The 25,541-nt window shown below is 42.0% G+C and overlaps 3 protein-coding genes across 7 annotated transcripts in view; 2 read left to right on the top strand and 1 right to left on the bottom strand.

The window, feature by feature from the left end:
- The window catches only part of Btk29a (tyrosine-protein kinase Btk29A), a 197,235-nt gene that overhangs the window by 102,290 nt on the left and 69,404 nt on the right, over nucleotides 1-25,541 (top strand). The gene's annotated exons all lie outside the window — the stretch shown is intronic.
- The window catches only part of LOC143378472 (hemolymph lipopolysaccharide-binding protein-like), a 59,970-nt gene that overhangs the window by 24,457 nt on the left and 9,972 nt on the right, over nucleotides 1-25,541 (bottom strand). Inside the window, exon 3 of one of the 2 annotated variants that reach the window (XM_076830215.1) lies at nucleotides 17,256-17,293. The gene's annotated coding sequence lies outside the window, so the exon portion shown is untranslated. Of the gene's footprint in view, nucleotides 1-17,255; nucleotides 17,979-25,541 lie in introns of those variants that run through there. The other variant, XM_076830217.1, reaches the window with a different exon arrangement.
- On the top strand, nucleotides 1,780-22,468 carry LOC143366392 (macrophage mannose receptor 1-like). Its single transcript, XM_076807455.1, has 8 exons — nucleotides 1,780-1,967; nucleotides 2,616-2,791; nucleotides 11,686-11,913; nucleotides 13,742-14,040; nucleotides 16,525-16,659; nucleotides 18,246-18,348; nucleotides 20,371-20,574; nucleotides 21,061-22,468. Exons 2-8 carry the CDS (start codon nucleotides 2,653-2,655, stop codon nucleotides 21,357-21,359), a joined length of 1,407 nt encoding a protein of 468 aa, XP_076663570.1. The 5' UTR covers nucleotides 1,780-1,967; nucleotides 2,616-2,652; the 3' UTR covers nucleotides 21,360-22,468.

The raw sequence follows: 25,541 nt of genomic DNA, 5'->3' as shown, positions 1-25,541 counted from the left end.
AAATGTTTAGAAAATATGCACTAAATAACAGAATATATTGTTCACTGTGGGATACTAGAGTTTAATTTGGTAATGAATCGTGGATGATAGGTTTAAGTGGCGATTGCACCGCGAGAATGGAAGAATTTTTAAAATACAGTGTTGTCTCTCAAATTGCACGCGCTTTCAGATTCTCTATACGCGTGAAGCTATCCCCGCTACTTCTTCTGTAGTCGCGCCGCACAGTCGAAATACCGGGAATCAATTAATTTTCTTCGATTGAGCGACAGAATTTGGGTATCGCGTATCAAAGAAAAATCCGAAGAAGCCAAATGCCGAACGAGAAAACAACTGCGCGTCGCGCCATACCACTCGAGCGCTCGAGGAGGAATCGAAGCAAGCCGAATAGGCTACTCGTCTCTCAAATTGCGTGCGCCCGGCCCCGACGCTCGCGTATACAGAGAGACAGGACTGTATATTGATAAGAATTGCTGCTTTCGATGTTGCTTTATCGTTTTATTTGATGTTCCACAGTTTTGCACTCGTTAGTCGTACGACGAGCGAGTTCGTCGCAGTGCAAGAGGTTATCCTTTATCTTTATACTCTTTACACTCTTTATAAATATATTTTTACTTGTTTTTTGCTGACTCGAACACGGTGTTTGTTCCTATATGGTCTGTGCAAATTACTGCACTGCACATACTTGTTGTAATGGGTTTGTCCCATAAAATAAATATTATTATTATCTTTTTTGCGTACGAGGTAATTGATTACAGGAAAATGGGTGGGGGCGATAAACTGGGGAACGATGGAATATGAATTGTTAAGATGTAGGCATCGATTGTAATGTTTAAATATTGGATAGCAAATTAGAGGCGTGGAAGGGTGTGGGGTAATCGGTTTCTCATTGTCTTCTCCCAATTTGTAATTCCGAGGAATTACTTTGGAATGATAGATACCTTCAGAACGTGGACGATTTTAATCATGACACTGGCAACTTTCAAAGTTTCGGAAGCTTCCTCTTTTCTTCGAGTCGCCGGAGTCTGAAGAATAGTGCGAATGAAACTCGAGTAACTATGATTGATCGGAGTCGGTCGAAATTTATCGAGATAGATGATCCAGCGTTAGCTATCCTTCCTACTGTAGATCGAAATAGAATTGTACCAGGGGAATGGACGAATTAGGAAAATGATAGAGCGCGGATTATTGGGGCCACGAAATGATCAATTCTGTGGTCTTTCCTGTGTCTGTGTCCACCGAAATTTACTGAACTAATCCCAGAGTATATCATAGAGGTGATTAGCCATTTATGTGCCGCGCAAGACGAGTTAACTCGTCATTTGAAAATTCCTCTGCACTGGGCAAGACGAGTTAACTCGTCATTTGAAAATTCCTCCGCACTGGGCATGACGAGTTAACACATTACTGAAATATTCCTTTGCGCTAGGTATGACGAGTTAACTCGTCATGTAAAAATTCTTCTGAACTGTGTACGACGAGTTAACTCGTCGCGCGAAAATCCTCCTCACTAACCCACCCGAATCCTCTCGACAAGAAACTTTAGTAATTAGAATCGACAGAGTTCGACAGAGTTGAGATGTCTTGAATCACTTCTGAATCCACTGTCCCCCAAAAGTGCACAATTTCAAACTATACAACCAAAGGTCACCGTATTACGAACTCGAGTAGTGGGATGTCGACTGTCCAGTCTCGCTAAACTGCTCGACGTGCGGCACGAGGAAGCAGCGAGAAAATAAGAGAAGAAAAGGAGAAGAAGGGGGAGGGGATATGTGTGCACTCTGAAGAAGCTCGAACCGATCGTAGCACGGTCAGTTGAATCTCGCGAACCACAGACGCCAGTGTGCTCGCCTTCAAGTTCTCGTGCACCAGCGTGGCAACTTTGACAACCAATTAGCCAACAGTGGTGGGCCAAGATCCTACCTGCTGAAACTCCAGGGATTGTTGCCAACTGTGTTTCCAAAATTACGGTCAGTACACTGGTATGCACAGGGTGTATTAGGAAATGGGCTCAGAACTTGCAGAGTACGAAAAAAAAATGAGTGAAAAATGTTTACTTAACTTCGTTCAATCACTGGTGGCTCAGTGTAATTCAACAGAGAATCAACTTCGACCACGATCTCAAATAGCCTCTTATAAATTGACAGTAGTGAGAAATATCACTCTGAAATTTTCATAGCACGCAGAATTTTCGTAGCGATATGAGTGATAAAATGATTTCCTTTGATCAAGATAGTGAGCTACGCATTATTGTAATAAATACATTGCGCAACAAATATTTCCAGTACTGAATATGTATTACATAAATGACACAAGTGAATCTGCAAGCTTCTCTCTTTCTATGAATACTGAAGACAAACTTATGGTAGATAAAGTGACCCTGCCCAAAGCAGTTAGCTTAATTTCGAATTAACCCTTTCTACAGGCAGAGTCAAACATTCCGCGTACACCCCGTGCGGAAGTCCCTCATTCGTATACCCCAACAATGCACATTGAACGCCCATACGCGTTCCCCGCACTGGCGTAGAGTGCACTGGAGTGAACACTTAGCACTTAAACTACTAGTTAATACCATCTTCCTTCCGTATTAATTTCTCTTACGTTACTTCTGTCTGTAGGTTGTTTTAGACACTTGATTCCCCGCGTGAAAGCACCATGCACAAACTGTTGCTGACTCTTGTCGCTTTGTCAACCGGAGTGCTTTGCAATGCAGAACGAAATCTCCCCGACACAGTTACCTTGAGCTCGGACCAGATGAAAATAATGAACAGCCGTGAGAGTAGCGCTACTGCAGGTACGCGTTCTAAGTCATGATTATTTGCGTGTTGCATTCAAGTACACTGGTGAAAAATAGGGTTGTGTGGTATGAAGTCAGTGGTGATCGCTGTTCTGTTCCGAAGGGCGACTTTGAGGCCATGGAGCTTGCCCTTAACACTTCGCGCCAGGTATTGTAGTCATTCGAATGCTGGTAGTGGTACAGTAGTGTCGGAAAAATGTTTAAAAGGCGAATCAAGAAACCTGGTACAAAGTACTTATTAGTAATTCCAACGTGATAAGCAGCCATCTATTAAATAGGTATCAAAATTGTCCATACACATAGACAAAACTGCAATTATTAAATTTTTCTCTGAGCACCTTCGTAATACACTGTGGAATGTCGACCACGTAAAGATAATTAAGCCTAACATTTATTTGACTAATATTATGGGGAAAAATTATTAAAACTCCCCCAATGGAGTAACATACAGAACTCTGTTGAAACGTACCATCTAAGTAGTCATAAGAAACAAAACTTTACAATTAAATCAGAAAATTAAGCAATTCGAAGGAATCTTCAAAATCGATTTTCTCAAAAAACGAAGTTTCGTACGAAAAAATTGTATTCTACATATTCGATTGATTTTTCTCCAAAGAATCACCCTATTTTCCGCTGTTCTTAAATTCCACTCTCCCACCATCTTTTTCAACCCCTCAAGCTTCAAGAACACTTGCAAGACTTGCAAATGCCAAAACTGGAAATATCCTGGAATATATTCGTTTCCCAACCAAGTTACCCTAATACTTTTATAAGTAGCACATTTCACAGAATCTATCTGCATAAAAAAATTCTTGGGTTTCATTCAGAAAACCCGAGTAAATCTGTCCAGTAAACAAAACGAAATTATTTCTACACTACGACTTTTTTCCCTCGATTCGTGTCACAGCAGTTGGTTTTTTGCAATGCAGCTCGAAAAGTTCGTTTCTAACAATGGAGCTGAACACTGAAATAGCGGGGTCGAGATGGAGATGGGTAAAACTCACTCGTTCTTTCAGATTCCGTACCGTCGATTGTTAATATGACTGCTGCGCAGCAGGTGTTCTTCGTGAACGGCCTGCTCGATCTGTTGCGCAAGGTGAAGAAGGGGTGCGTGAGTCACATGCGGAGGGATGACTACGTGGTCACTGTGGGCATAGGGGCTCACAAGCTAAACAAGCGCAGGGTCAAGTGGGACGAGGCTCGGAAAGCCTGCATGGCCGAAGGAGGTGATGCAAATTATTTGTATATGTGGGTTTTGAGGTCTTTTAGGTGGATAAAGTACAGAAAAAGAGGGAAGTGGTTGGCCTTGGGACTAGATTTCGAATGTGATGTGGAGGTTTTGTAATTTGATGAGTGATCAATGATCTATGAGGAAATCATTTGACACCCCGTCCAATTTCCTCTTCAGACTTAACGCCATTCATAACACCCAATATTCTTCTCAGATTACTCAATTTCATCTTTAGACCTCTTAGAGAATTTTCTCTTCAGACCCTAATCCAAACTTAGCCTCCCTCCAAATCATCAAATTTTTCCTCTTCTGGCTTCTCCCAGACTTAACCTCCTCCATATTACCCAAATTTCTCTTCTTCTCAATACTTAATCATCTCCGAAGCCCAAAATGTCTCCCTCGTTTAATTCCCCACCGTTCAAATTTCCTTGCAGCACCCCCACAAATGAACCGCCAAGGTGTATCTCAATTCGAACCTCTGCACACCGAAATCTGATCGAGGTATCAGCTATTCGTACTACAGTGTTTATTAGAGGATTCCTCATTGTTGATTAGGTCAATTGGCCATCCTAAACTCGGTTGAGGAGGAGAAGATGCTGGTGGATTGGATGAACAGAGAGAATGTCGATTCGGCTTGGCTAGGTGTTCACGATCAGTTCACGGAGGGTGATTGGGTGACTTTGACGGGCGAATCGTTAGGGACGGCTGGCTACAATACGTGGACCACGGTGTGGCCTAATGAGCCTGACAATTACGGCGGCAACCAAAACTGCGGGGTCCTCGTAAAACAAGGGGGATTGGACGACGAAGGTTGCATCAATAACTTTCCTTACTTCTGTAAGATCGATCTATGCTGATCCACCGGCGACGGTCTTGGGTGGAGCTTGTCCGGGATGAATACCTGAAGCTTCAGGGCGATTGTATTGGAAACTTCGACATTTTTCGATGATTAGAATAAAATATATCGCGGGTGCAACTTATCTGGAATCTTTGTTCTTTACTGACAATGGATTTTTAGTGTGGATTAGGTGATTGAGTGTTTAAGGAACTTTGGATGCTTGAAGCTTTGAGGTGTTTGAAGTGTTCAAGGTATTCGAGAATTTATAATACCAAAGTAGGGGAACTGTATGGGAATTTTTATTGTAATTCAGAGAAATCCGATCGATGCGGTACATGAGTAGGTAATGCAGGATTTTAAATTATTGAGTATTCCCTCTAAGTTTGGATACTCTTCTCACTACTCAGTGTTCAATGAATATTTATTTAAAAAAAATTAATTTCATAAGTTGAAGGATTCCCTTAAAGATTCGTGACCTTGATTGAAAACATGCCGTAAATCAGGAAACTAGTGGTTCCCACTCTCTCTATCACCTTGAACACACCTAATTCTACATACATGTTAGCGCCACATTGGACGAGTTAACTCGTCACGTAAAAATTTCTTTGAACAGTGCAGGACGAGTTAACTCGTCACGTAAAAATTTCTTTGAACAGTGCAGGACGAGTTAACTCGTCACGTAAAAATTTCTTTGAACAGTGCAGGACGAGTTAACTCGTCATGTAAAAATTCTTCTGAACTGTGTAGGACGAGTTAACTCGTCATGTAAAAATCCTCCTCACTATATAATCTACTCGAATCCTCTCGACATCAAACTTTAGTAATTACAATCCCGCATAGCTGTAACTATAATACTGCGGGCAGAACGAGTTGAGACGTCTTGAATCACTTCTGAGTCCACTGTTCCCCCAAAAAGTACAGAATTTAAAAATGCACAACCGAAGGTCTCCGTATTACGAACTCGGGTACTGGGATGTCGACTGTCCATTCTCGCAAAGCTGCTTCGGCGTCCAGCACGAAGAAACAGCAGCAAGAACCGGCGAGGAAATAAGAGAAAAAGGAGAAGAAGGGGGAGGGGATATGCGTGCACTCTGAAGAAGCTCGAACCGGTGGCAGCACGGTCAGTTGAATCTCGCGAACCACAGACGCCAGTGTGCTCGCCTTCAAGTTCTCGTGCACCAGCGTTGCAACCTTGACAACCAATTAGCCAACCGTGGTGGGCCAAGATCCTACCTGCTGAAACTCCAGGGATTGTTAACTGTGTTTCCAAAACTACGTTCAGTCAGTGCACTGATATGCACAGGGTTTTTCAAGAAAAATGTTCACGACTTGCAGAGTACCACCTAGTACTTTTTTATACAGAAATATAAAAAAAAATACCTTTTTTACAAGAAATATATAATTAAAATGGTAAATAAATATTTGTACGTGTTTTGTTCAAAAATTTTAAATGTTCAGTTTCCTTAATATTTATGGAATTACAAAAATATAACAAAATAAAATGTACTCTCTATACAAAACCAAATAAACAAAATGAATTCAATTTTCAGCGCCTAGCGGCGAGCAACCGGCCGAGCGTCGAGCTGTCCCGTTGCTAAGGGTAGAATCAGCGAGGAGAACTGCAGTAGTGTAGGTGCGTGCGTGCTCGTAGGCGCGTAGCGTAAGTATAGATGGCTGGGTGCCTTGTGTGCCCCAGTGCAGAGCAGATCTATTACAGGACCTGGGGCCTCACAAAGAACCCAGCCATATATACTTACGCTACGCGCCTACGAGCACGCACCTACGCTACTGCAGTTCTCCTCACTGATTCTACCCTTAGCAACGGGACAGCTCGACGCTCGGCCGGTTGCTCGCCGTTAGGCGCTGAGAACTAGCTCCTGTGCAGCCCTGACCTACAAGGTTCAGGCATGAAGTTTCCATCCACCCAAATATGTCGTAAAAAATCCAAAACCTGGAAAATTCGATAACGGGTAGTACCAGTGGCCTAAAACAGATATTATGTACAATGTAGAAGCTGCTACCGCATTGTACATGTGGGCCCGCACGCGGGCCCAGCTCGAGCTCGAGGTGAAAGACGAACCGAGGCAAAGCATCATGCTTTCTCTCTTTCGTAGCCGAGGAACCGCGTGTCGACTCTTTCGTCCTCTCCCGTTCGCTCACCTGTTCTCTCACTCTCGACTGAAGGATTCCAAGAAGTGGTGGAGATACAAACGCGCGCTGAACACAGATTCGAAATGCGCTCTTTATTTGGGCTCTCATGGAGGCAAACGAAAATCCGCTGTTGTAACAGTGAATATGCTCCACGAATTTCCTTGATTCGGGGTCTTTGTTCACACATTAGTTGTTATAATAATATCGAGAATTATTTCGTTTCTGGGTAGGGGTCTGAAATGTCGCCGGGCAGTGAGCCTGTGCACGTATATGATTTCGGCTACCCTTAAATCACCGACAATGTTTCCATCGACACGATTTCACCGACACTGAGTTCGCCGACAATGTTTATTTACCGACACGTTGACCATTCTTGATTTCTTTCTCTCTGTACCTCTCTTTTATTATTTCAGCCAACTTGTTCATAGTGGTGAGTTATTATTAACCCTTAACTGGTATCCTGGGGTCAGTCATGACCCCAAGCACGCAAGGTTCGCTGCAAAATATTTGGTTGTCTAAGTTTGTAAACTGAATTTCTAATTAATTTGATCATAATACTTTAACTTTCTACGTATCTATTATTTTATACATTACCTACGAACAAAATAGGTATTCATAGAGGTTGATCTAATGTCGACTTTACAAATTTCTGTGTCCTTTTTTATTTGGGGTCTGCCACGACCCCAAGATAACAGTTACGTTTGAAAAAACAGTATACCAGTTAAGGATTAAATTCATCCTTTTAGTTAGAAGATAATCACAGTTCAATTGATTTAAATTTCTCTTTGAAACACTTCGACATTTTCCATTGTAAAAATCCATTGAAAAAAGATTCTGTGTTCCTCAGAAAAAATGTCACTTACGGGGTTACGCCACCCTGAGGCGCTCGAAACAGCTAACTAAATTAGACGAATTTTTTTTACCGGTACTATGAGGTTGAAAATTATTTATTTTCTTCTTATGGGTAGAGCATGTTGAACAAGTTGAGACGTCTTGAATCTCTTCTGAATCCACTGTTCCCCCAAAAAGTACACAATTTAAAAATAGACAACCGAAGGTCTCCGTATTACGAACTCGAGTAGTGGGATGTCGACTGTCCACTCTCGCTAAGCTGCTCGGCGTGCAGCACGAGGAAACAGCGAGAAGAACCGACGAGAAAATAAGAGAAAAAGGTGAAGAACGGGGAGGGGATATGCGTGCACTCTGAAGAAACTCCAACCGATGGTAGCACGGTCAGTTGAATCTCGCGAACCACAGACGCCAGTGTGCTCGCCTTCAAGTTCTCGCGCACCAGCGTGGCAACTTTGACAACCAATTAGCCAACAGTGGTGGGCCAAGATCCTACCTGCTGAAACTCCAGGGACTGTTGCCAACTGTGTTTCCAAAATTACGGTCAATACACTGGTATGCACAGGGTGTATTAGGAAAAGGGCTCAGGACTTACAGAGTACGTAGCACTTGGTTGGACCGATCGTGAGTGAAAAATGTTTACTTAACTTCGTTTAATCACTGGTGGCTCAGTGTAATTCAACAGAGAATCAACTTCGACCACGATCTCAAATAGCCTCTTGTAAATTGACAGTAGTGAGAAATATTTGCATCACTCTGAAATTTTCATAGCGCGCAGAATTTTCGTAGCGATATGAGTGATAAAATGATTTCCTTTGATCAAGATAGTGAGCTACACATTATTGTAATAAATACATTGCGCAACAAATATTTTCAATGCTATATATGTATTACATAAATGACACAAGTGAATCTGCAAGCTTCTCTCTTTCTATGAATACTGAAGACAAACTTATGGTAGATAAAGTGACCCTGCCCAAAGCAGTTAGCTTAATTTCGAATTAACCCTTTCTACAGGCAGAGTCAAACATTCCGCGTACACCCCGTGCGGAAGTCCCTCATTCGTATACCCCAACAATGCACATTGAACGCCCATACGCGTTCCCCGCACTGGCGTAGAGTGCACTGGAGTGAACACTTAGCACTTAAACTACTAGTTAATACCATCTTCCTTCCGTATTAATTTCTCTTACGTTACTTCTGTCTGTAGGTTGTTTTAGACACTTGATTCCCCGCGTGAAAGCACCATGTACAAACTATTGCTGACTCTTGTCGCTTTTTCAAGCGGAGTGCTTTGCAATGGAGAACGAAATCAAACCGACACCGTTGACTTGAAGTCGGACCAGATGAGAATAGTGAAGAGCCGTGAGACTCGCGCCACTGCAGGTACGCTGATTGTTTGGGTGATAAATTCAAGTGCACTCGTGGAAAAGGGAATTGTGTGGTATGAAGTCAGTGGTGATCGCTGTTCTGTTCCGAAGGGCGACTTTGAGGCCATGGAGCTTGCCCTTAACACTTCGTGCCAGGTATTGTAGTCATTCGAATGCTGGTAGTGGTGCAGTAGTGTCAGAAAAGTGTTTAGAAGGCGAATCAAGAAACCTGGCACAAAGTACTAGTACCTCCAACGTGATAAGCAACATCTATTAAAATAGGTATCAAAATTGTCCATACAAATAGACAAAACTGCAATTACTAAACTTTTCCCTGAGCACCTTCGTAATACACAGTGGAATTACGATCACGTAAAGATAATTTAGTCGAAGCTTTATTTGACTAATATTATGGAAAAAAGTTAATAAAATTCTCCCAATAGGGTTATACATAGAACTATTTTACTATCTCTCTTCGAACGTATCATATAGTCACTGGAAACGATACTTAAGGAATCTTCAAAATCGATTTTCTCGAAAACCAAGCTTTGTACGAAAAAATTGTATTCTACATATTCGATTGACTTCTCGCCAAAGAATCGCCTAATATTCGGCTAGTATTCAAATTCCACCCTCCTACCCTCTGTTTCACGCCCCCAAGAGTCAAGAACAGTTTCAATGACTTGCCAATGCAAAAACTCGAAATATTTTTGAAAATATTCGTTTCCCAATTACGTTACCCTAATACTTCTATAAGCAGCACACCTTACAGGATCTATTGACATAAAAGAAACGTGGGGTTTCATTCAGAAAACCCGAGTAAATCCGTTTTGTGAATGCGCCACTGCTGTTGCAAGAATATCACAGGATATCACCTAAAATCATTCAACTTTTTCCTGCAGCACTGAACCAAGCGAGAGGTATGACCTGTCCACTCGAGTGATTCACCCTGTACAATGTTTTTCCGTGAACTCAGCGGCCTGAGATCGTGAAGTGAATTGATAAAGCCGAAACGCCTGATCACGACGCCTGTTGCAGGGAAAGGAGCGCGTTTCGGTATTTCCAGCAGATATGCCATGGGTTTTCCCGTGTGACTTAATATACTGAAGATACTTTGCCTCGTACGAGTTGTTGCGAACAACAGTGTATTATCATCGACGACTTTAGATTGCACTAATCACTGCACGCTCTGCCAAACATTGAAATAAATAAAAACTCACAAGGGAAGATCCCGAACCCGAATATTAAAAAAATTCTGAAACTTTCTGAGTATATAGGAGATTTCCTCCTGATTACAACGCAATTTTTGTTTGCTGCCCAAATTCACTCTAAGCGGGTGGAATTAACCCCTGAAAATTCGGCTATTTTCCGATTTTATTTTGTAACTCGCAATCTGTAAGAGATAGGAAAAAAGTTTCAAGACAAAAATTACTTCTTTTAATTAGATCCAGCATTTGGTGAAAAATTATTTTACAGTTCACGAGTTGTAACACAAAATCGGAAAATAACCGGATTTTCAGCGGTCAATTACACCCCCTTAGAGTGAATTTGGGCAGCAAACAAACGTTGCGTTGTAATCAGGAGGAAATTCCCTACATATTCACAAAGTTTCAGAATTTTTCGAATTTCCGGGTTCGGGATGTTCCCTTGTCAGTCTTATAATTTTGATGGGTATTTAAGTACAGATTGATTCTTGGCAATTTTAGTTGCAACGATATTGTTAGAACCAATAGTGTTCATTGAACTATGCTATTCCTAAATATCACCCTTTTCGTGCCACTTTCATTCACAATTCTTGATTTCCTTCTTTTTGTGCCTCTCTTTTATTATTTCAGTCAACTTGTTCATAATGGTGAGTTATTATTATAATCATCCTGTTAGTTAGAAGATAATCGAGGTTCTACTGTACTACCAGCATCCAATGATATTCACAGTTTAATTGATTTAAACTTCTCTTTAAAACACTTGGACATTTTCCATTGTAAAAATCCATTACAAAAAGATTCTGTGTTCCTCACAAAAAAATGTCACTTAAAAGAATGCCAACATAAAATTACCAAGCTACTCAATATCCAGTGGGCTCGAGGTGTTAATTACAATCATCCACTCGCCACTCTGCCAAAGAACAGGGAAACAAATCTGAACTCTTACACAATTGATTGCGTCTTATCGTGTCCAGTCAGAAGACTCACTTATCATTTCATATCGAGTAATCGTCCTCTCCCTTGGCCAGCGATTACTCGTATTCAGTGACGTCTGTTTAGTAAACAAACCTTAATTACTTTTGCTCGTGTCACGCGCGACTGTGGAACGCGATAAGTCTACAGCAATCCGTTTTTCGCAATGGAGCTCTTCAATTAACGCACTGCCAGCGCGAGGAGCAGGGACGCTTGAAATGGAGGGGTCGCGATGGAGATGGGTAAAGTTCACGAAGAGGGACTCATTCTTCCAGATTCCGTGCCGTCGATAGTTAACATGAACGGTCACTTTAATTATCACGCTGGCCAGCAGGTGTTCTTCGTGAACGGCCCGCCCGACATGTTGCGCAAGGGGGCGATGGGGTGCATGACTTACTTGCAGCGGGATGACTACGTGGTCACTGTGGGCATGGGGGCCCACAAGCTGCACAAGCGCAGGGTCAAGTGGAACCAGGCGCGAAAATCCTGCATGGACGAAGGAGGTGATGCAAATTATTTTGTATATGTGGATTGTGAAGTGGATAAAGAACAGAAAAAGGGGGGATGTTTGGGACTACCTTGGGACTAGATTTCGAACGCGATATGGAGGTTTTGTAATTTGATGAGTGGTCAGCGATCTGAAAGAGGAAATCATTGGATTTTGGGTTACTTTTGCGGAATAAGGTGGAATAAATAATTTGTGCGAGGTGAATGTCCCAATTTCTGCTCATATCCCCATTTCTGCTGATTTCGTATTTTTCTTATTATTATATGCGTTACGTTTGTACGATAGTTGCGAGAAAATAATTCTAAATTGTTTAAACATTCTTCATAAGCAGAAACACAGACATTTAGAGGATTACATATTTAATTACAAATTACTAATAGTTAAACACCTTGAAATATCTTTCTTATATAGTTTTTGAATTGGTTGATTCATTATTAAAGAATTAATCAATTACTCTGCAGATTTTCATCACAAACAAATTTTGTACACCTTCTTTACGACGAGTTACAGTGGCTCGCATTAATATTCGGAGACTTTGTAGAATCGCATAACTTTTTTAGAATTGGTCCAAGCAACTTGAGTTTTTTTCAGAAGCTAGAAGGATTAGTTTGCTAAATGACGCGTTTCGTAGGTTTGAGAAAAAAATGTATTTGGTTGGAATAGCGAAAAGAATAGTAAAGGTCGATTTTTAAACATTTTTTGTGGGCTTGTAATGAAAATTCCCGAAATCAGCGATTCTCGACCTTATTCTGCGATCTTTAAACGTTTGTAGTTCGGAGCAACGTTAACCGATTTTGATGAAATTTTAGGCACGTATACACCTTACTGCAATCTACAAACGTTTTTTTTTTAATTTTCATTACAAGCTCACAAAAAAAAAGTTTAAAAATCGACCTTTACTATTCTTTTCGCTATTCCAACCAAATACATTTTTTTTCAAAACGACGAAACGCGTCAGTTAGCAAACTAATCCATCCAGCTTCTCAAAAAAACTCAAGTTGTTCGGACCAATTCTAAAAAAGTTATGCGATTTTAAAAAGTGTCCGAAAATTAATGCGAGTCACTGTACCTCTTAAATGAGCAGAAATTGGGACATTCCCCTTGTCAACTATTTGCGTTCTACATGTGTTAACAAATGAATTGTGCCTTTCTTGTGACGCGAAATATGTACTTGTTTAATTTGAGCGTTAAGATCTCTTAAAATTATAATTTGTCAATGTCGCAATATGAAGTACGGTCAGTAATTTAAGACAGCAAAAACATCTATTTCTGTGCTGCCTCTGACCTCTGACTTACTCATGACGCAAGTAACTGATGCATCGTTTACACTGATATCTCATCGATCAGTGGTATCAAAATGACGCAATCCAAGATGGAGCACTCGTTATTTCTATATCACTGATAATCTCGAAACATTATTTCCATTTAGCCATTTCGAAATCTATCGTTCGCGATCCAACTGACCACTAATCATCCCCCCCCCACCCTCCCTCTTCAGATCACCTAATTTCCCCTTCAGACCTAACCCGACTCAGATTACCCAATTTCTTCTTTAGACCTCAGAGAATTTTCTCTTCAGACTTACCCGAGACTTAACTTCCCCCGGATCATCCAAATTCCTCTTTCTTTCAATACTTAATCATCTTCCAAGCCCGAAATGCATCCCTCCCTTAATTCCCCACTGTTCAGATTTTCTCATAGCACCCCCACGAAGGAAATCCAAGGGGTGACTTATTTCAATACTTCTGCACACCTAAGTCTGATCGAGGTGTCACACGTTCGTGCCACAGGGTTTTATTAGAGGATTCCCCATTGTTGATTAGGTCTATTGGCCGTCATAAACTCGATTGAGGAGGAGGCGATGCTGTTGAATTGGGCCAAAAGAGAGAATGTCGAGTCGACTTGGCTAGGTGTTCACGATCAGTTCGAGGAGGGCGATTGGGTGACTTTGACAGGCCAAACGTTGGACGCTGCTGGCTACGACAAGTGGTCCACGGTGTGGCCTAATCAGCCCGACAATTACGGCGGCCGGCAAAACTGCGGGGTCCTCACAAAAGAGGGTGGAATAGACGACATTGAGTGCGACTTATCCTTCCCCTACTTCTGTAAGATCAAGTTATGCTGAACAATTGGTGGTCATCGTGGATGGAGCTTGCCCGGGACGAACACCTGAACCTCCGAGACGATTGTCTGCGAAACTTCGATAATGTTCAATGATTACAATAAAATATATCGCGGGTGCAACTTATCTGAATTTTTTTTTTTTAGTGGTAATCGATGTTTAGTGTGTATTAGGTGGTTGAGTGTTTGAAAAACTTTAGGTGCTTGAAGATTTGAAGTGTTTGAGGCATTTAAGACGTTCGAGCATTTGTGGTACCAAATTAGGGGAAGTGTATGAGATTTTGAACTGTAATTCACAGAAATCTGATCTGTGAGATATGTGTGTACGTAATGTAGGATTTTAAATAATTCAATATTCCCTCTGAGTTTAGATACTCTATTCTCTACGCAATGTTCAGGGTACCTTCGTTTAAGAATTAAAATTTTCAGAAGATACTGTAGCTACTCAAATCCTTTCGAAATTCGCGACCCTAATTGAAAACATCCGAGTCATCATCGACGCGAGTCAGGAGCACTGAACGCGAGCGAGCAGGGGTAGCCCGAGAACGTTACCGGCAGTCACAGGTACCTTTTACTTGTACGGTCTAGCAAAACCAGCAATTCCTTATGATTTTTATTCATATGAAAATAAGAAATTCCTTTTTTGTTTAAGTAATTGCTTTTTCAGCAATTGATTTGGCTAATAAGGAATTGCTTGTAGGAATTGCTTAGTTTTTATTCATCAGGCCCATTGTCCCCTACAGCTCCACAATTGAAAACAACCTCCCACAATCTGTCATCCAAAAATGTCATTCCATCGTCCAAATTCCACTTCTTCCACCAACGACTCAACCTATCCCGCTTTCTCATCTACGCAAGTGCTTCCCCATCTACTCTCTCCTGTATATACCCGTTTCGTCCTATCTCCCAACATCCCCGCGTCTAAGGCAGGTAGTTAAGCCTCTTTATAGCTGCTAGTTAAGGGGAGGTTCTGGTCTAGAGCCCAAAAAATAGATGATATTTAGGAATTAATTAAAGGAAAACTACTATATATAATTTAATGGGACTTGTTGCATTGTATTAAGGATGCCTTAGATTATAGGAATATATTTTTTGTTTTACAATTAATCATTGCGGATGGCATTGCGGAGTCGTTAAAGTCGAGGCGTAAAAAAAATCATCCAAATCGGTGGGACCTCTATCTCCAAAAGTTATTATCCGATTCGACTGAAACCTTGTTTATTTCGAAGATTATTCTTTTGGCTAGGGGGGAACTAAAAATAATTATAAAAATTACATTTTTTTAGAAAATAACCACACTTCAAGTTTGAAATCACTTTTCCCTGTATTTTTCGTCCTTTCAACGCCTTTGAAAATTATAAATTTTCAATTTTTTGTATTTTTTTCTGGTTTCCCTCCTAGCCAGAAGTATATTCTTCAACGTAAAAAAAGTTTCAGTCCAATCGGATAATAACTTTCGGAGATACAGATCCCACCGTTTTCAGAACACTGTTTCGAGAAAAACGCGTTTAAAGTTTTACGCGAGTGCCGAGTGGCCGGGTGTTATCCATGCATTTGCCGCTAGTCAAATGCCTATAACTTCGGAAATTTCACGAATTTCAACAAATCCTTTTAAACACGCATTCCTAAAAGGTCGAACATCCGAAAAATGAACTAAAAAAAAAATCGACATTTAAATCCGAACCTACCCTTAAGCCTTACTGATGAGCCCACTAGCAGGCCCCAGGACAAACCCTACGCTTCTTTACTTTTCTCCTTTTCTATCCAACCTTCACTTCCATAAACACTCCCTACCTACCACCTCAATATCTTACCTCAAAGTCGCATGGGATTATCGAGTGTTAAAAGCTAAACTGAAGCTGCTCACGCTTGTGGAAACTTGTGCGCGACAAGCACTACAGTAAACACCGCAATGCAGTTATATCTAATAAGTATCGTCCTTACCTATGACCATACTTCAACGTCCGCCAACTACTCATCGAGCTACACAATCCTGCTAAGATTATTCCGTCACACGTTGCCAGAAAAATCCTTCCGCCACACCTGCTCAACGTCCCAGCGGCTACCCCGTAAACCGAACTACAATGTTCGCATTAAAGCGCGAAAAAGACCATCGTCCAAATTGTTCTCGGAGCGCAGAAGCCGACCAAGGAGATCGCCGTTCGCTTCAGGGCCACTTTGCGACTTCTTGCGCGCCAGTTCGAGGAACCCGCCCGCAGCTCGCTGCTCCCAGCCAGCGCAGAGGCGACGTGGCATCTCCGGAGTCATGCGCGGTGCGTAATTAAGCGATCCGACGAGAATCATCGCAATCCAAGGTCCCGGTGGTTCAATCGGGAAAACTGGAATGCCGGCATTCCAGTTTGGTCGGGCCCGCTCGACGCGCGACGGAAGAAAAAGGAGGAACTACTGCCGGCGGGAGGTTGGCGATTAAGGGGCGCAGGGGGGGCGTAGACACAACGCAAGGATGCCTCGCGAGCGATGATAGCACGGTCAGTTGGAGTTTGCGAAGCGGACACGTCAGTGTTTGGTTTTCCATCGCGAGTCGCTCCTTTGGCGAACAGTGCACGCTCTCCTTGGAAGTATTCCGCTAGATCCTTCGGGGATATATGGGGGAATTACGGTCAGTATAAGGAACGCCGTGCGTCCAGGTGGGGGTGGTCGAGTTCCTGAGATTCTTTTGCCTTTTACTCTTTTGGTAGGTTGGTAGACTTTCTTTGAGGCAAGGTAAAGACACTTCGTGCCTGGTATTCTGGATGTATTCACACGTTTCTCTGTGATTCTTTAACGCTGCTCCTACCGACACTTCGCGTATACCTATTCATACCGCGACCGGTGAAATGATCGGTCTTTAGCACAAGTTATATTTTTTAAAATGAAGATAATAGCCAATTTGACAGTATAAAAATATAGTTTCTTTTATTCGGAAGTATATCATGTACACATACGTATATTTGAGGAAAAGTCGTGAAGTTTATAGGCGATTCAGTTACGTTGGATATAGGAAATTGTAATCGGAATTTTAGAAACGGTCATTTGAGCGGTCGTGGTAGGAATAGTGTTAATTTGTATTGAGCTAGTGCGAAGGAAACAGTTCTGAAGTAGGTACTCATTTTCAGCTAGATGGTACTTTGGGTATATTCATACGTTTCCTATGCTTTCCTTTAAGGGGCACACCATGTTTTAAAATGGCGGAGTTATATAACATTGTCTACCTACCTCGTGTCTTGTCAGCTGGCTTCCATCTCCAAAAGCGACTGGAACATTAAAAATAAAGAATTCTTATGTCAACTTAAATAGGAGTAGGTTGTCATCGGTGTCAACTACGATTTCTGAGTAATTGTATAAATTAAGGAAATGTCAACTGGCTAGAAAAAATTTTTAACACAAGGTGGTGTACCCCCTTAAGGGGTTGTACCTAGTCACGCGGCCGAAAAGTGGCGAATGTTTGAGAATTTTTTTTGAAAAAGCGGAAGCATATATTTTTACAGAACTTTTTGCACTTAGAAGAGCAACATTTAAGGAACATTTGGTAATTTTTTCGTGGAAAAATATTCACGTTTATAATAACGTAACAACCGACATCCAAGAAGCATTTTTAAAAATTTGGTTTTGCGGTGAGCATTGCCATTCGGAACCAGATTATCTAAAATCAAAGAACAAACAAAATTTCGTTAGTATATTAATGTATCCTCTGATTAACGCAGGGAATCTCCGACATATTAATTTAAAACAAATTGGCGGCTATTTAAAGTTGAAGTCCTGATTATTTCGCGTGATTTTTGCACGGAAAAATCAGGATTTCAGAGAAGCTTCTGAAGAGACACTTAAGGCCTTTTGACGCAAGATTCGTCAGTGGGTGATAAATGATTTATTTATAAATCACCTGTCCTTTTTAAACCAGCACTGTTTCTGCCAATGAGTACGTCTGGAATACCAATTAAAAGATACCAATTTAAGGATCTTTTCACGTGACCCGGGACTATTTATTAATCTATGCTTCGGATGTTACCTCGAAAAAGGTAGCAACTGTACTGCAAAAAGGCCTTTTTCGAAATTCTACCAAACTGAATGCCTGAGGACCAAGACGATTGGGTCGAGTCAGTACAATGAAATTTCTGTACCCCGCTTCGTTACTTCTCGTTCCAGCGTGACTGAAAAGCTCTCCGCCAAGATTTTCCCGACGTTATTCCCGATGTTTGTCGATAGGTCGTGAACGTCCAGCAAGGCCCGCTCACCATGTATAAGAGTTTCTTGATAATCCTCTGCTTCTCGGGAAGAATCCACCGCGAGGTGCGAGCAGCAGACACAGGTAATGAGCCAGGTACACGTTCCACGTCTAATCAAGGGATCAGCAGTTCACGCGGCGCTAGGTTTTGGTAAACGCCCCATCGAGTCGAGCTTCCTCCGGGAAATCAGAATCGGAATCTTCGAAGCTGTCCGGAAAATTTTAATAACATTGACGCGTGGTCGCCAGTTGGAAGCGTTAAACTCGTGGTGTCGACGGAAAAGAGAACTTGTCCTAACCCATGACGAGAGTGCCGAGTGATTTAAATTAGAGATGATCGAATTCACTAATCTTCTTGATTCTCTCTCCTACGTGTATTATCGCACAGTGTGTACAACACATCCGATACATCCGCGTTAAGTAAATATTTAAATCATTATTCGTACGTATGTTTGCATTTCACTTTCATTTGCGTTATCTAAAAGTTCACCGCGGTCAAGGAGGCAGGTGGAAGGCCATCTTTGTGCAGTAACGACGCAGAGAACTTCGATAACGAATTCGGTAATACTTACCAACTGCACTTATCGCAACTCCGCGCTAAATATGAATTACAATTCCAATGTACGTACAGTCACGTTGCTTCAGAGCTGTGCTGCTTGGTGTCCATCAATCATCACGGGGGTGGGGGAGGAATAAAGCTATTTTCAATTTTCATATAAATTTAAGAAAGAAAAACGCGGAATTTGATATTCAGAGATCTTTGCTATTCGGGTTTTCTGAGAAGTAAACAAAATATCCGATGCCATATGGAATCTTTAGGCTGTTAGTATGAGCAGGGCCTTATTTACCATGAGCCGCGCTAAATAGGCGCCAACTGGGGCCACATTTTAAAAGCTTACTGCTCGCAAACAATATAAAAGATCTATGCACAAGGTGTTTATAAAACTGTGGGATATTTTCTCAGGATCGACTCTGTTCGTCAAAATGATAAGAAAAGTTGGTGTACTCGTACATCCGATAGTGCTTAGTTTGTCAGTTACAAGCATTTTTATATTCCGTAAAACACCAGCTCGAAATGTCTGTCAAAGGGCAATCGGCAGACTGCCGTGTTCGTCAATTGGCTTAACATACTAGGGATTGCAAACCGGTAAATCGGTAAATCGGTTTGAAGTTTTTTTTCACTGATAACGTAGTAGATGTCGACGGAATTATGCGCTATATATATATGCGCTACATTGCTATACATCCAATTTTTACCGGTAAATCGCCAAATTTGTACCGGTAATTTGATAAATTACGTATTTCTCGATATTTACCGGTAAATTACGTATTTCTTGATATTTACCGGTAAATTACATATTTCTCGATATTTGCCGGTAAATTACGTATTTCTCGATATTTACCGGTAGATCGTGAGAAATACGTATTTCTCGATATTTGCATAATTCCGTCGATATCTACTACGTTATCAGTGAAAAAAAGCTTCAAACCGATTTACCGATTTACCGGTTTGTAATCCCTATAACATACCATATTTTCATTCATAGGTATTTCGGGCTCGTGTTTTACCAAATATAAAAAAAAAACTTATTATTTATTTATTTATTTAATATATACGGGTAAGACCCATTTCTTAACAGAATTGGTAACAAACGATACCTAGTAAAGGCGGACATTACACAGAAAAGAAAGCAAACGGAATATGTAGAGTACCTACAATGATTGTGAAACCCGAGAAATGCGCATAAGTATCAAGACGTAACGCGAGCGACGAAAAAAATCAATCTCCGTACAATACGCGTGCACCAACTTCTCTTATTATTTTGGCGAGTACAACTGATTCTGACAAAATGTCACGAGTGTAAAACCCAGTTCTCATGGGGAACAAGGAAGCTTCCCGTCGAGGGGCAGAGGTGTATCCCTTTTTCGTCCGCACCACAGAAGCCTCGAGATCCGTGCTGCCAAATAGTTGAGATCGGAGGAGCTACTTGAAAAGGGGGCATTTAACTCGAGTCTAGGGAATTTAAGCGTGGTCGACACGCGGAGCCTTTAATCAGCGCGCGTAACGGCGAGTAAGCTGACCAGCGAGGGGCGCCCTCTTTTCAGCTCCAGTGTTATTAGACACCACCAGCTGCCAGAACAATTACGAGGCAGACAATCAGTTGTTCCACGTGCACGGAAAACAGTGGAGGGCCAATACCGTGCCATTAAAGGAGGGCTATGTCATCACTCGCGGCATAGGGGCCCACAAGCTGCACCGGAAGAAGGTGAAATGGAACACGGCTCGCCAGGCATGTCTAAACGAAGGAGGTGAAGCAAATCATTCATTTAAAAGCAGGCTTGATGGGGGAATCGGGAGGTTTCGCTGATGGGAATCAAGTTAGATAGCCGCTTAAACGAGGGGGAGTCGTGAGACAATGGGGATAGTTGCAGATATCGTAGACCCACCTTTATTTACCCTTTGCGAATGATAATTGTGTATATGTACTCAATCCGTGCGGAGAACGCACATAGGCGTTCAATGAGTACAGGAAACAAATGGAGGATCATAATTTCCGCACGCTACGTATGACAAACGGTTCAACCTTCCTCTCCGACCTTTTCCTGAATTCTGAGGTGCCAAATTCGATAGTAAATTTTTGCAATGGGATTTTCTAAACACCCCGTGGGGTAGGCAACAGTTCTTAACGACTCGCTCCCGTGGAAGCTTCTGAACATGTTATCCCTCACTGTTAGCCCCGGAAGTTCTGTGCCCCTTGTGACGGCAACCCGTGGAATAAGTGACCAATTCGATAGGTGACTTGGCGGTGATAAACTCGTTGGCAGAGGAGAGCATCTTGCTAAATCTCGTAAGACAGGCGAACCTGAACGAAGTCTGGGTGGGAACCCACGATTTGTTCGAGGAGGGTGACTGGGTGACTGTGACCGGGGAGTCGCTGGAGAAGGCTGGCTACGACAAGTGGTCCACGGTGTGGCCTCAGCCTGACAATTACGGTGGCCATCAGAACTGCGGGGCCCTCGTCAAAGAGGGCGGGATGGACGACATGGAGTGCCAAGTGCTGAACGCGTTCTTCTGCGAAGTCAACATCTACTGACCTTGCAACACCCTAGCCCCCTACTTGGTCGACGCAGATCGGGGTTAACCTTTTAGTTATAGCTCGCTCCAATTTGCAATTGATCACTATGTGCTCCTTTGTGGCTTCATTTTGGCTCCTTATGCGGTACGCAACAAGAAACAAGGATTGTAGATGATAGTTGATGTTTTTGAGTTTAGAGGGGGTTCTCGTGTAACCGGCTCCAAAAATTAACGATATTTATGATCTTTTTTTTTAAATAATTGGTAATATTGGATTAAACTCTCTTGGAATGTAAGGAGATATTTTCAAACTTGTAGAAAAAAAATGTTCTATGTCAATCCTTCTTATTATTTAGTAATCGCTTTTTGACAACCTAACTCCTGTTAGTGTGACGTGCAGCAACTGTCACAGTCACCTGATTGCAAGAAAAATAAAAATTTCTTAAAATTAGATAGTTTACGCTGAGACTGAACCTACAATTTTAATGTTAGCTTTTATTTATAATACTCTTTTATCGATATAGAGTAAAATCTAAGGAAAAAAGTCTTTTTTCTTTCAAACGCTATAAATTTTTCAATTTTTTTCCTTTAAATTAGATTCAGTTGATGCGACGTTGCCATTTTATGACGCGTGTGGGTGAAACTTGTAGCTGAGGGGTTGACCCTTGAGTTTTGTGTGTAGTGTGCAGGTGTGCCGACCAATGGTGAGGTTTGTGGGCGGAGGATTATGATGCTTCGATACTAGTTCGTCTGAACCCCTAAACTAGTTCGCTGTTCCACAAACCTCGTATCATGGACTAGGCGAGCCTGTGGCTCCGCCTACTTCGTGACGTCTGTGCATTCTATTGGACATGCGCATTGGAGACGTTCCTATTGCTTGGTACTCCTGTAACATCGTGTATATTTCTGAATGTCCTTTTAATTTAGATTTCATCGTCGTTTTGTGATGTAAATCTTCTTGGAAGTCTAGTATAGTATGAGTTGGATAGAAATGTACTATCTCTCAGATGTAATTTAAGGAGTCTTAAACTGTGGACATTTTGTGTATCAATTTTTTTTATTAATTCTATTTCTGCCAGACGAACTTGTTTTTTTTTTTCATTAAAATATATGTTAGCAGATTCATAATTTGTTTAATTTAACCTTCCACGTGCTCAGGATCTGGAGAAGGATCTATACCACACCACAAACCCTCCAATCTTCTTTTATCCCCCATATGCATTCAATCAGTCCTCCCTGTGCGTTGGACGCACATAGGCGTCGAACCCATATACTTTCCAAATACGACCAACCAAATTCCGCACGGGGGGGTCCTACTCACCTCCAACTTAAGATTCAAATTTCGATATTTTCTAACAAAATACACATCACTGTTTCATTGCTTTCACCAGTACATTTTCGTGTGCAGATGACACTGCTTCCCCCACTTTGGCATCGGCTCCCATTTTCTGGTTGCCTGGCCACAAGGGGCGGGACCACCGGGACTCGAAAGTCAACAGTGCTCCTTCGATTTTTGAAATGTACACACGGGCTGCACGTAGACGTGGGACGCCAATTTGCCGAGGGTTTTTGCACCGGCTGCGCTGATATTCCATCGGGAGCTGACATCGACCGTTGCGGTTGCAAATATCCCGTAAAAGTGGTGGTCGCGTGACAAGGGACTACGGATTCAGCCGAGTTCAGCGTTTCAGCGCGGAAACGGTGACTCCTCGGTCTCCGGACGACGCCAACTCGATTCCCCTTTAACCCTAGCACGACTTCTGTGGCCCCTGACTCTCCCCCATGCATTTTAATGCCACGTTGCTTTCAGCAATTGTTAGCTGCCTCGGGGATTTCAGCATTCTTATGTTAAAAATTGGGGAAATAGGAAATGTAAAATAGGGGGGGGAAAAGGAAGTAAATGCAGATAACGTTACCAGTAGGAAATATGATAATGGGAAATAAATACTATTGAGGTTGACTTCTGAAGAGAAGTTGAAGAACCCTTTGTGGAATTATTAAATTTAAAATCAGTGTAATATATTCTTCTTCGATTCCAAAGTTTTGTATTTAACTTTTAATGAAAAATTACGTTTAATAAGTGGAGCAAAAAACAAAAGATCTGTTGTTCATTGACTAGTAAGTACGTTGGAGTGCGGAGGGTTGGTAATTCTTTGCAGACTAAAATTTGTCTATGCACCGCTCGAATTTAGTTTCAATTCTATTCTGTTTCTGCAGGATCAATAACCCGGTTGATCAGAACCAATTGTTCTCTTCTTACCTTAGGCACACAGTAGTGGGCAATATCTCCAAAAGCACTATTACCTGCTGCCCCTCTGTATTTGTGTAATTAAAGTAAATACTATTCTAGGATGTCATAACACGAGCACACATTTTCGAAGTAACTTTATTGCTTTTAGGTAGCCCCGCAGGCACACATCCTGTACGTAGGAGGAGCTTTGCCTCGCGCTAACGATTCGGCCTGTTGGTGGGGCGGGGGATAAATTTTTTATCGAGTGGACGAAAGTTCGCCACTCCGGGAAAGTTTCATATGAAACCGCAGCCGCCGTGTTCCATTTACTTTCATCTTGAAACTGCTCCTTCGTCTGACATCCCCGTAAAAAGTTGTTTGCCCGAAAGTTGCCCACTTTTTTCCATCGTCGACGGCTCGTCCAGAAAACTGTGTTTCGAAGCAAAAGACTATCGATTTGCCAGTGAACAATTCTGCTTAAACAATTACGACAAAGACGTTTCCATCAGATTCATCTCTGCTTCAAGATTGAATTATTACCCTTCCCCTAATTATATCAATTACACTTTGCCATACGCCGACGGTTTCAGAATAAACCGACGACTTTATTCCTCTGAAGAAAATAGTAAAGATTTTAGAAAGAGGGAGGAATGGGAGTTACATTTTGGTAAAATAAACTATTTTTCGGAATTTCTTTCTCACCAATTTTGGGGGTGTTTAAAAATAGTAAAAAGTTTCGTTTGGAGCACTTGACAATATTTTATAATTGTGGGATCAGAGAGCTCTGTACACATAAGAGGGGCCTGGAAAATAAATACACTAGAAGAGCAGCAGTAGCCAAGGTGGTTAAGGCACGACTAGCCAGTACCAGGACCTCCCGAAGATCCCAAGTTCGAGGCCCATCGCCCGAGGTCTCCGTTTTTTCCGCGGTTTTTACACAATTTAAGGCAATTCCAATCTTAAGATCGAAAAGTGCAATAAATTATTACCATTAAAAATGTATCCATTGCACAATTACAATTACAAAGATAACAATAATGGCGAATAGGCGAGGTTGAGCATATAACTGCTGCTTTACAACCTAAACTCCTAAAGAGACGTTCAGGACAAAAGAAAAATAATTTAGAAAGGAAAATAAGATTAAGTAACTATCAATCAACTATACAACTATATAAAGTTCTCAAGTTGAACTAGTGAAGAATTCTGCAAAGTTTCAATTCCTGTTACTAACAAAAACACCCTGTGCATTTAATATTATCCTCCACACAACACAGAATATTACCCCAGAAGTGTACCACCACAATAGGTCCTCAAAGGTTAATAAATCCCCCAGTTCGCCCCCTTGCCATCCGACTTCGTCCCATTTTCCCGTTCCTCAGCCTCTGTGTTCCTTCGGCGGTGTAGCAGGGTGTGTAATTGAGAAATGCCTCAGGTGCTTTGACGCGCTGCCCCCGTGCCTTTCATCCGCGCCGAATGTCCTCCGCTTTCGCCGCGGGAAAACAGCGCCGCACCCCCGATCCCCGCCCGGAAAGAAACATGTGCGCGTAATACGCGTGTCAAGATAAGGCCGGGCGAAGAAAGGAATCGCGCATAAACTCGCCGGACCGCCCTCCGTCGGCCTAATTAGGAGCCGTTGCGCGCCTCGCAGCGGCGATAAAGCAACGCTACAAAGCCACTAGGATCCGCCCGACGAAATGTCCCTAGGAGGAATTCCTCATTACGGGTCTGGTAGCGACCGAGCCAGCCGTGCTCTGACGCCTATATACTCGTTATCGAGGCCTCTGCCCTACCCTGTTTCCTCCCGCACGCCTGTCGAGGGCTCATTAAGTCTCGGGGCTCCGAGCTCCACATCAGCGATTACTAATTTTCGTTTCTGTTTTCCGGTGTGGGCGAAAATAGTGGCTCTTTTATGGATAACGTGTGTCAGTATGAGTGATTTAATTTTAGGTATAATGGCTTCTTGGGTACTGC

Source organism: Andrena cerasifolii, chromosome 2 (assembly GCF_050908995.1).
Source record: "Andrena cerasifolii isolate SP2316 chromosome 2, iyAndCera1_principal, whole genome shotgun sequence".
Lineage (NCBI taxonomy): Eukaryota > Metazoa > Arthropoda > Insecta > Hymenoptera > Andrenidae > Andrena > Andrena cerasifolii.
Note: the sequence above shows the minus strand (reverse complement) of the source record. Positions and strands in the feature narration are given on the sequence as shown.